Raw genomic sequence first — 11,916 nt, 5'->3', positions numbered from 1 at the left:
GTGTACATTCTGTGGAAAGACATTAAAAAGTTATAGTTTTAGACGGTTGGAGTCTGAGTTTATATTAAATATTCCTTTAACTTTGAAGTCTATAGTCACAACTATAGCGTATTTGAGATATTGCTGTGCCCTCATACCTGTGCAAAGTCACACCTGGTGCTTGTTTAGGCAACATACAAGATAATATGAGTATATAATTAATATAGGTCGATGGCTCCCACATATTTTTGCCCTCTAAATGGTCTGTCCACGAGTGGGCCATGTGAAGCACACCATATTACCTTCATGTAAGATGAATAACCGACACCCCTCGATCTGACGTAAGTCTTACACAGAAATAAATGGAGCCATTTGGAGTCAAATTTGGCCCTGGGGTCGCTTTATTCCCCCTTTTCAGGAAAGTCAATTGATTTCGTTCGAGATTATTCATAAGGACGGCATTTAAAAGGACCACCAGAATCCCAAAAGTAAAGAAAAGAAAAGAAAAGAAAAGCGATGGCTTCTACACCTTCTGCTTCAGCCCTATCGGCTGTTCTCCGGTGCCAGGGGAATATACTCGCCCGAAAACAGGCGAACAAGCAACCCGTGGCTTCAGTGTACGGGCTCGGGATGGCATATGACGCCAACTCCGATTCGCGTCCAGGAAATTCGGACAAATCTTATTTTCGCGCTCTTTGGGGATTCGTATTTCACAGAGAGCGCGGGGAGATTCCGGGAGTTTTGTCAGTAAAAGCGCGATTTGAAACGCGCGATCTGAGAAAATCTACTAAAATGAATTGTGAAAACAGTGACAGTCTGGTCAAAAACTGCTCAACAGCAAAGACTAAGAACTATGAATGTCGCAAAATGCTCAACATGAAAGTATCCAGTGCAAGCCAATGGCCAACGACGAAACCGAAGTCTTATTATTACAGTTTCGCATTAAATTCTCAACTTTATAGTGTTTTATCCAAAAACAACCTGGTTCTTCAAATGGATGGCACGCGTTTACGAAAACTAAGCTCACGATATCCATGGACTTTTTGTGTTTGTATAGTCTGTTCTCAAAGTATGAACCAAAATGAAGTGGATTCGGTATTTTCTCTCGGCCTTTTGTCGTTATTAAAGAAAAGACTGATATATTTATCAGCCGCAGTGTCTGATATTGTGCGGGAAAAACTTGGAATAGACTGGAGGACGAACCAGTTTCATCCGGATGTAAGTTGTGGGTAATATGATATTTTAAAGAGGTTAAAAGAAGTCAACGTACCTTTATACAGTACCTCAGCAGTGTAACTTTCTCAAGCAAATAAGCACAAATTATTCCGTTTGCAGTTACGATTGAAGAAATATTTACATCATTTATAGAGAGAGATCCTTACACCGATATAGGGTACAACGGTGCTAAAGGCATTTTTGCTAAAGGAAAATGTGCTTTTTGCTGGTCACAAAGTGTATCAAGATTGAAAATAATTAAATAAATAAACATGTATTTTTATGTAATATTGATTGAGTAAAATAATTGGTATGAAAATAAATAATAATGAAGGTTGTTTTTATTCAAATGCTTATTATTATTATTATTATTATTATTATTATTATTATTATTTACAAAAGGTGGTGGGGGAACTTTCAACCCACACTTGGGGTAAAAGTCCACCAGGGGGGTTATAGTTATATCGTGTAAATAGGGACAATAGTTATAGGGCAAAACTGGTCAAATACTTTTGAGACAGCAAGATGTTTTTTGAGTGACAAATTAAGATAATACTAATTCAAAATAACCACTTCAGAAAAGAGTTAACCATTTTCTGTTAATTTCAATCACATTTGAAATGTCATAACATCTCAAGTATTCTATAAACAAATTGATCTCCATTGTAATTGGATCAGTCAGTGTGAGCCCACTTTAAACACTCTTTATAACAAATATATTCCCCCACTTAAGAAAAAAAAAAAAAAGTGGTTTATGGGGCCTCTAGCCCCTGCAACAGGGGAGCTTTTTACCCCATATACTGTCTTTTCACTTTTGATTTAATCACCGTGAGCAAAACTGAAAATGACAAATAAGTATTTTGTCTCCAAATAAATGTGATAATTTCAGGGATTCTCATTAGCTACATACATTTATTTTGAAAATCATTAAATATTAGATCAAATTACTTTAAAATCAAACTTTAGACATTGTACGCAATGACCTTAGGACATTAATCAGGAATATTTTGCAGTGTATAGTGACAAACAGGTGTTTAAGAAAGTGCTGTGGTGGTTTTTGTTGCTGTTTAGTGTTTTGGGAGAAAATACAATTAAAAGTACCTTTTACCCCAGGGGCCCTTTAGCCCTGTTGTACCATAATTATCTCATTTAAGTATGTTAAAATTCCAGTTCCCTTAGTAATTTTAACCCCTATCATTACTTTTGTACAGTGGTACTAGTAACACTCATCAAGACAGTAGCAAAGACCTAATGACATACTATTAGGTACAGTATCACATGACCTCATTACTGTTGCCCTAAATTATTCATGGTATCATTCAATTTAATTTTGGGCTCAATATTACAGTGATTGCTGCTGTATAAGCACTATTGAAATTAATCATTGCATATTTTTGTAGTCTTTGAGTCTGCAATTGGCAAGAGGATATACTGCCTAAAATGTCAAATCTCTGTTTCAGCCTTAATTAATGGCGATGTCTATAATATAATGTGTTTTTTTTTGTAGTGTGATAAGCTGTGTGGATGTGTCAAATGTACTTCTGAAAACCATAAGGACAATGAATCTAAGATGCTGGAAGGAGAAGCCTCCGAACCTGGGCAATAAGTCTTCAGCTGCATACCTTAATGATAATATATCACATAAATGCACCTTCTTAAATGACTCCATGGGTGGACGGATGGACGGACGGTTGGAAGGATGGACAGTTGATTGGATGGGTGTGTGGGTGGATTGATGGATGGATAGACGGTTGGATGGATGGATGGATGGATGGACGGATGGATTGATAGATGGATGGATGGCTGGATGGATGGATGGATGGATGGATGGACGGATGGATTGATAGATGGATGGATGGCTGGATGGATGGATGGATGGATGGATGGATGGATGGACAGATGGACGGTTGGATGGATGGACGGTTGGATGGATTGATTGCTGGATAGATATTTGGAAAGTGACCCAGTCAAACATATCTATTGTTTTGTGTTTTACAGCTCTGTTTCCTATTTGCCAGAAATATTAACATCAATGCCAGTGTAACTGCACTTTATGTTCAGTGTCTTGTATGATTGTTTTGTGTATGTATGGCAGTGTTTTTGTACAGTTCACATTTGATTTTGCATTTGAATTTCCCCTTATTGTGATAAAGTTTAAGCAATGAGCAGCTTTTATGCCCACATAATTTTTTATATTTTGGACAAAAAAGAATATTCTTGAGTAGACATGAATAGACATAAATTCAAACTGAGGCTGCAGTGTGTCTGATGTTCTGCCTATTACAAATTAAAGATTTGAAACAAAAGCGTTCTTTTGAAGGGTGTTTTGAGGTCATTTAATTTGAACTTAATTTGTTATACAAATCAGGCTCTTGTGTATAAAATATTTCACCCCTTTTCTTTCCAACTACAGAATTAAAATATACATGAGAGCAAATAAACCGTAACAGTAGAGGCTGTGCTTAGAAAGGATCTAATCGTTGTCTTGTAAAATCAACTATTTATTACCAATATCAGTGTTTGTACAACCTCATTATGGACCTGCAGTGTTGAGTCTACTGTATCATGAATGTTCTGAGGAAAACTAATTGAATAACAAAGGAGCATTCAAAACTTACTCAGGCGACACTGCCAACTGTGTAGCAGCCTTCTGATTAATGTCACAGGATATGTTTATGAATTACCTTGTAAATCATTCTCCACTCTGTTCAAACAAGACATTAATCTCAAAGTTACATAGAAACGAGACATAAAGCCCATATTACACAGAAAAGCTCAGATGTTCCCATTCATGTGTAGGGCACATGCCTTGTCTAACTGAGCAGAACATGTGTTTTTCACCTCTAGATAGCTGCACTCTTAAAATAGGGTACTCACCAGTGACACAGCTGATACATTTCACGTGATCAGCATAAACACCAAGAGGCCAAGTGTATGCAGAGGTTTAACACTACCTTTAACCCTTCACCTGCCATTAACACAAAATGTAAATCTTTCAATAAATGTAGCTACATGAATCTTTTTTTTCTTTCTTTCTTTTATTTCAAAGACAAAGACAGTACAGGGGATGTAGGTACAGGGCCAGCCTAATACAAAAAAATGAAATAAATTATTAACAATAAGACACTTAAATTTAGAATATAAAGTTACATCTAATTAAATTATAAATACCTGCAAATAACACACTCAAGACCTTTCTAATGAGTCCGTTATTCTCTGCAACAAAAGAGATGTTTTTTTATCGCTTTCTTTTTATAATTTTAGGTAAATACAAAAAAGCAAAAAAGTTAGGTTATGACGCAGTAACTTTGCATTTGTGTGCTACATGAGTATCCTCATGAAGGTGAGCAAAGATCCTGGAGGGGGCGGGACTTCCTAAAGATGACGCCACCCGGAAGTCAAGTACACGTACATTCTTGAACGAAGCTTGAAGGCTATGCGCGAAGGCAGGAAGTTTCATGCGCTTTAAATGAGCGATTATTCCACGTCTAATTCAAATCATATTGAAATTAATGACATGGAATTGTTTAAACGGGTCTTAATCTTTAAATCGACGGAAGTATTAATACATTGGGAGACTAAAGAAGACGAGAAACATGCCAGAGTATGAGTGCGAGTTGACTCACGTAAGTCAGATATGTTGTCAAATTTAATCGCTACCATTGTTTTGTTTAAACACAGTTCTTATGGGTGTTAAATAAACATGTTTTGTTTATTGGGCTGTTGTGGTGAAGGGAGGACTGGAGGAGCTACAGGTGAGATTATTGGTCGACGTGGGAATCTGCCTGTCTGTCGTGGCACCTTATAATGCATTTCCATATTTGCAGATTCAATACAAAAGAGAAAGGTCAAATAATATAAATAATGTATTAGATACTAAACTTAACTTAGTTTCATTTGTAATGTACTGTAAAAAAGAAAAAGGTGTTCTGTAATAATCCTGATAAATTGGTAGTTTAGTTGGCATAAACAGAAAAGGTTAAAAATTTATATTTGTGGAAAGTGCATTAATAAATGCAGCAGCTGTTCAGCATTTCTTTTTAGCGTTTCAACTTTCATAATCAATTTTCAGCATTCTTGCAGTTACTTTAAAAAGTCATGTGGTGTTACAAATGGATGTTTAAAAGTACAAATATTACATAAATTATGCCAATTAATATGAAGTCATAAAAACTGGATGTATGATATTACGGGGCCAACCACATGACGCAATTTTTTTTTTTTTTTTGTCCAGATTTATTAAGTTATACAAAAATACATTAAAATGCAATTTAGAGGTCGATGATAGCGGATTTTGCTGATAATGATAACAAATGTGGGGGAAAGGCTGATAACCGATTAATCGGCCGATAGTTTTTGAATTCATTTTAAAGAATGTTAAAAAAACAACTATACTATAACAGGCAAAAGACATGGAGGCTACAAAAGTCCACCATGAATAAAATCCCAGATTAAGTTTTTTGTTAAAGCAAAATCCCAATAATAATAGTAATAATAAAAAGTTTTGGTGCACAATGTGGGACTTTTTACTGTAAACAAGCCCAAAACACACAAGGGACACTTATTTTGAAATGACGGAGACTTGGTTCCTTTAAAATGCTCTATATTTAAGTATTTACCAAATTAAGCTTTTTATAGCCTATATATTCACCAAATGAAGAGTTATATATATATATATATATATATATATATATATATTTCACCAGGTGAGGTTTAAGGAATAAGGTTTATTATTTTTCACAAGATTGGTGACACAATGTATGTGATGATAGGGCACGTTTTTCTTTGCATGCCCTCGATTACATTTTAAATTACTTGGTTATTGAACCAAAATAGTGCCGGCCACAGAGGAACATGAAGGAATAATAATAAAAAAAAAATATCGGCATAGATTTTTGCAGATAACCGATAGTTCCAAAAAGCAACTATCGGCAAAACCGATATATCGGTCTACCTCTAATGCAGTTCACACAAAACAATTACTTGAATACACCTCTTTTGTGATGAACATCATGTTTTCAATTACTAAGTTCAAAGTCATTTTGAAATTTTTACGGGGCCTAAAGAAAAAAAATTACATGTGTAACTGTCCATAGGCAGTAAAAAAAAAAAAAAAAAAAGCTTCAAAATAAATAAATGTTTGCATGAGTAGTGTAGAATAATCTTTCATTATTATTTCTTAAAGAAATAAGCAGTGAAACGATTTAAAAAAATATATATTTTTAATATTTAAAAAACTTTTGTTCACCAATTCAGCGTCAGGATGTGTAACCAACATGTAGGTTGCCATTTTGTTAACTTAAAATAAAAAAAATAAACAAAATAACACTCCTTAAAAAGGACCCCTTTTGACCCTAAAGACTGTGTGAAGTTTTAAAAGAATATCAGATGTTTTGACATTTTTATAAGAAGGCACATTTTGTTCAGGTCATATAGAGTAATCCTGAGATTACGTCTTGATAGTCTTGACTCAAAATGTTTTTACCTGATTTGTAAATATAATAATAATAAATACTTTTAAAATATATTTTAAAATATGTGTTTGTTTTTTTTAGATTAAGTTGTGAACAATCTCATGTATTTAAGGTGAAAGGAAATAATTTTAATACCTTTTACTTGAGGGTTTCACACCATGACATTTTTAGAAAATGCTTTTAAAAAATGTATGAAACCAACATGGACACAAAGTTTACATCTCTACAAACCTGACACATGCATTTCAATCTGGATTTCTCATTTTTATCACCTCAGACAATGTCAGTGTCAATGACCCTTATACAAGGATGATAAAATACTGTTTAAATAGTTTTAGACACTTCTGTAACTGTTTGACATGTTATAAACCTAAATGCATGGATTATCAGACCAACATTTTGATTTTGAACTCTTTGATATGGAAATGCAATCATATTTTGATCAATGGAAATAATGACTGATATTTGTGTGACATTTCTCTTCTTTTTTTTTATTTTTTATTTTTTTTGATTTTTCCCCTTTTTCTCCCAATTTGGAATGCCCAATTCCCAATGTGCTTTTATGTGCACGGCCAATGTCCGTGGTCGTGTAGTGATTCGCCTCAGTCCAGGTGGCAGAGGCGAATCGCGTGGCTTGTTGAGCGCGTTGCCATGGAGACATAGCGCGTGTGGAGGCTTCACGCCATCAACGCTCACCACGTGCCCCACCGAGAACGAACCACATTATAGCGATCACGAGGAGGTTACCCCATGTGACTCTACCCTCCCTAGCAACCGGACCAATTTGGTTGCTTAGGAGACCTGGCTGGAGTCACTCAGCACACCCTGGGATTCCCCGACATTTCTCTTCTTAATATCCTTTTATGTTCTTTATTTTACAGGCCCTGCTGAAAATCACCTTGACACTTTCGGCTATGAAACACCTATATCAGAATCCTGAAACCTGGAATATGTCTCTGTTTACCTGCCGTTGGTTTCATGTCAGTTTCGTTTATGTATGTAGCAACTATCAGATATTTATCATGCAAAGCATGTGAAATTTTTTTTTTTTTTTTTTTATATCCACAAGACTCTTTTTGCCCATCCTTCCTGTTTAAATTCCCTCTTCATATTGCCACCCACTTCTACCTTCCTGAGTCCCCTGTCCCGTCACCCCTCAGGTCTTTGGCCATGCTACGCAAGAGAAGTTCTCTTATCATTTGTGGTGCTTTCGTCTTTGTAGCTTGGAATGCCATTCTTCTTTTTGTCCTCTTGGGGCGCCCTCCTAGTAAAGTGGAGCATGGAAGCCAGGCTGCACCTGAGGAAAAAGCAAGTGGAGGAAAATTTGGAAATATTATCAGTGAGGTGATGCGTGTAGCTAATGCGTTTGAAGCCGAGCTAGAATCGCAGAAGAAAATCCTCTTGCAAATCCAGAGCCATAGGTCACTTTGGGAAAACAACAAAGACGGTGTGACAGCTGCTAAGCCTAAATCAAATGCAGAAGTTTTAGCCCCTGTGGTGATCCCTATTTTAGTCATTGCCTGTAACCGTGTATCAGTGAAACGCTGCCTTGACAAACTCATTGAGCACCGTCCATCGGCCGAGCTCCACCCAATCATAGTGAGCCAGGACTGCGGACACGAAGAAACAGCCGGGGTGATCGCCTCATATGGCAGTCAACTGACCCACATTAAACAGCCTGATCTTTCAGATATCTCCATACCTGCACAGCATAAAAAGTTCCAGGGTTACTACAAAATCTCACGGCATTACCGTTGGGCACTGAACCAGGTTTTCAACACGTTTTCGTACTCGTCTGTTGTTGTTGTGGAGGATGATTTGGAGGTAACTTTTTTTTTTTTTTACTGGTATTCTTTTGGTGCATGTGTTTCTTATACGCTCTATCGTTAAAGGTGCAATATGTAATATATTTACTGTACTAAAGCATAAAATGATCATAATATGTTATCGGAGATTTAGGAAACATGCTAAGTTGAAATACTGGCTACTCCAAAAACAATGCTACAGCCAGTATAGTCTACTTTGAAATGTCTATTCCTGGCCGGAATTTCTGTTTGTGTTTTGGCCTGTGTGATCCCGCCCACTGCCCATTTCCCAATAGTATTTCCACACCCCAGGTTGCCAGATTTGAAACAAGTTAGCGGGCAAACACAGTGCGCTGCAGCCATGGAAGCCAGCAATACATCTTGCTAACATTGACAGAGTTATAAAAAATCCACATGAGCTGGTTTATTATTTGCAAACATTAAAAACATTGCAAAAATATGCATTAGCTGATTAACTTACAGTGTAAGGCTCATCGCTTGCCATTGTCAGTTTGTTCGTTCCTGTTGCGTGTCCTCAACCTGGCAACCCGCGTGAGCTTAGAGTCTGGGGAGGAGGGGGCGGGGGAGACAACTCTCTCCAATATTTTGAATTTGGACTGCAGTACCCATTTTAAACGCTTGATGTCAATGTTACGTATTGCTCCTTTTAAATGTGAAGTGTATACGTTTTTAAAATACTTTCTCCTATTCAAGTTTAATATGCATAGACAACTATAAGAAAGCCATTTGTAGTTTGATTCCCTTGAAATTGGCCAACATTGTAGTTCTGTGGTTCTATAAATACATTGCTTTATTTATTTAAGCAGCCCAACACAGCAACATTGGCTCAACCAATGGCAAAAGTATGGAAGCTCATTTCCGCCCAAAAAAAGTGCTTTGGTAAGTCAAAATTATGAGATGACTTTTTATTTAATAATTTTGACTTTATCTCATTATTATGACATTGTATCATAATTATAACTTTATATCTCATAATTTTGACTTATGAAATCCCGTTTTTTTTGTGTGGTGGAAATTGGCTTCAATATATAAGTTTTAAGCGGGGCTATCATAAGTAAGAATCTCATTCATTTTCTCCATACGGGAGTAGATTATTAACGCTAACTTATTAATCTTAAAGACAGACCTACTATGAGCTTTTATGTTGTGAATCGATGGTATTTGCTTCTGTTCAAGCCATCAGTATGCATTATTTATTCTTCATTTTTAAAAACATCATGAACTACACTACCCATTATACTGAAGAGAAACTATCCACCAGTCAGAGAATTGCAGCAAACAAAGCACACCAAACAAGCCCAGCAGTGACTTCCCACTTCCATGACGCACTGTGAATGATCAAGTCAGTCTCTGCTTTCTGTAGTTATAATTAATAAGTGTTATATTTTTCTATTGTTTTTAATTTGATTACCTGATTTGCAAAGCTTCATGGGATTGTAGTTCATTCCCTTATTAAAGTCGTTATATGCACAGTCTGTTACCTTTGTCTTTTTGTTCAGTTTTCAAATACTTTTTAGCTTGAAATCAAAGTTTGTAATGTTGTGATTCACCTCAGAGCTAGTTGGTTTGGTTCATGGCTTAGAAGGATTTTATAAAATGATTAGAAAAAATACTTCCACAACCAAGATGTCTGAAAAAGTGGGCAGGCACTGTTGTGCTCTATTACACTCTACATTATTTAAGAATGTTACAAAGCATGTTACATTTTAACTTTAATGTTGATGGCATGTTTGATCTATTTTACCAGGTGGCCCCTGACTTTTTTGAGTACTTCAGAGCACTTCATCCCATTTTAAACTCTGACCCAACTCTGTGGTGTGCATCTGCCTGGAATGACAATGGCAGGGAAGGATATGTTGATCCTGGTAAAGCAAGTCTATTGTACAGGACAGATTTTTTCCCAGGATTGGGCTGGATGCTCACCAAGGACCTCTGGGTGGAGCTTGAGCCAAAATGGCCAGCCTCATTTTGGGATGACTGGATGCGCCACCCCGATCAGCGCAAAGACAGGTCCTGCATTAGACCAGAAATTTCCAGAACTTTAACGTTCGGCCGAAAGGGTGTGAGTTTGGGTCAGTTTTATGACAAGTACCTCCAATTTATCAAGCTTAATACTGAATATGTGCCTTTTACAAAAATGGACCTGTCTTATTTGGATAAGAAGAAATATGATGAGAATTTTGATAAAGAAGTTTACGATGCTCTAGTTGTAACTGTGGAGGACTTGCAGAGTGGGAAACTGTCTGGACCTGGCCCGTTTCAGGTGCAGTATTCCAGTCCAGACAGTTTTAAAACCTTGGCTCGCAATCTTGGGGTGATGGATGACCTAAAATCAGGAGTCCCACGTGCAGGGTATAGAGGTGTTGTTAGTTTCCTTTTACGTGGAAAGAGGATCTATTTAGCGCCACCAGCTGGTTGGACTCGGTATGATCCAAGTTGGAGTTGAGGTTGGCTGTGCCTACCTCACAAAAGAAAACGATTTCAGGTGCAAAGTGCGCACACACACACGTATACATATATAATGCGCTTGCATGTTAAAGCCTGTCTTCAAGATCTGTTACCATCATTCCCTTCACAGATGTCAAATCACAGCAGTTACAGTTAATGTCTTAAAATTCTGTTTTGCAGCTCCAAAATCATAGAGGTGTTTCAAGATGAATATAATATGATACCAAAGATAATAGCAGATAAACTGATCACTTAGACTTTTTGCCTCAGGTTTATATCATGTCAGTATAAAGAGTCAAAAACAATCTACATCATAACTTTATTGTCATGTCACTAAACTGACATTTAGGCTGTAAATCTAAACTGAAATCTTATGCTGTTTAGTTCTACACATTTTCTTTACAGAAAGTATATTTGTTAAGGAACAGAAAATGAGGGTATAATATATGTAAACAAAATAACAAATTTTTCTTAAACTGTGAATACTGCTCCAAGTGCCTGTAAATGTAGGATTTTTTGATTCACTTGTTTGTAGTCTTAAATTGTGTGTATGTTTCATTGAATTGTGATATAAATATGTTTGGTGGGGGGAATCATTTGACACTTGAATATGATTGTGATGTGCTTAAATACTAGTAATTTGTTCTGAGGAAATAAAATCTTTGTTAAATGTAATAAGTAAAAGTCTCTTTATTACATAATATAATAAAAATACTTTTTTTAAATTGTTTTTACATTTATATTCACTTTACAGGTTTACAAAAGAGGAAAAACTATTTTAATAAAAGGATAATTAATTATTATTATGAATAATATTGTTACTATATTATTATCACCACCACATAGCAGAATATATAAAACAAACATTATCAAAGCACTGTCAGGCAAACAGGAAAATAAATAAAAAGGGTCTCTTTATTACTTAATTGGCAACACTTTACAATAAGGTTCCATTTGTTAACATTAACTAATGC

The 11,916-nt window shown here is 36.0% G+C and overlaps 2 protein-coding genes across 2 annotated transcripts; both read left to right on the top strand.

The window, feature by feature from the left end:
• The first annotated feature begins 321 nt into the window (after positions 1 to 321).
• LOC127422079 (uncharacterized) lies at positions 322 to 3,643 on the top strand. The gene is made up of 2 exons (XM_051665432.1): positions 322 to 1,197; positions 2,702 to 3,643. Exons 1-2 carry the CDS (start codon positions 496 to 498, stop codon positions 2,798 to 2,800), a joined length of 801 nt encoding a protein of 266 aa, XP_051521392.1. The 5' UTR covers positions 322 to 495; the 3' UTR covers positions 2,801 to 3,643.
• Positions 3,644 to 4,607: 964 nt separating this feature from the next.
• Positions 4,608 to 11,607, top strand: LOC127422332 (alpha-1,3-mannosyl-glycoprotein 2-beta-N-acetylglucosaminyltransferase-like). Its single transcript, XM_051665776.1, has 3 exons — positions 4,608 to 4,820; positions 7,550 to 8,492; positions 10,242 to 11,607. Exons 2-3 carry the CDS (start codon positions 7,647 to 7,649, stop codon positions 10,938 to 10,940), a joined length of 1,545 nt encoding a protein of 514 aa, XP_051521736.1. The 5' UTR covers positions 4,608 to 4,820; positions 7,550 to 7,646; the 3' UTR covers positions 10,941 to 11,607.
• Positions 11,608 to 11,916: the final 309 nt, after the last annotated feature.

The sequence above is a fragment of the Myxocyprinus asiaticus genome, chromosome 31 (genome assembly GCF_019703515.2).
Source record: "Myxocyprinus asiaticus isolate MX2 ecotype Aquarium Trade chromosome 31, UBuf_Myxa_2, whole genome shotgun sequence".
Classification (NCBI taxonomy): Eukaryota; Metazoa; Chordata; class Actinopteri; order Cypriniformes; family Catostomidae; genus Myxocyprinus; species Myxocyprinus asiaticus.
The sequence above is the reverse complement of the archived record's forward strand: the minus strand, read 5'-3'. Positions and strand labels throughout refer to the sequence as shown.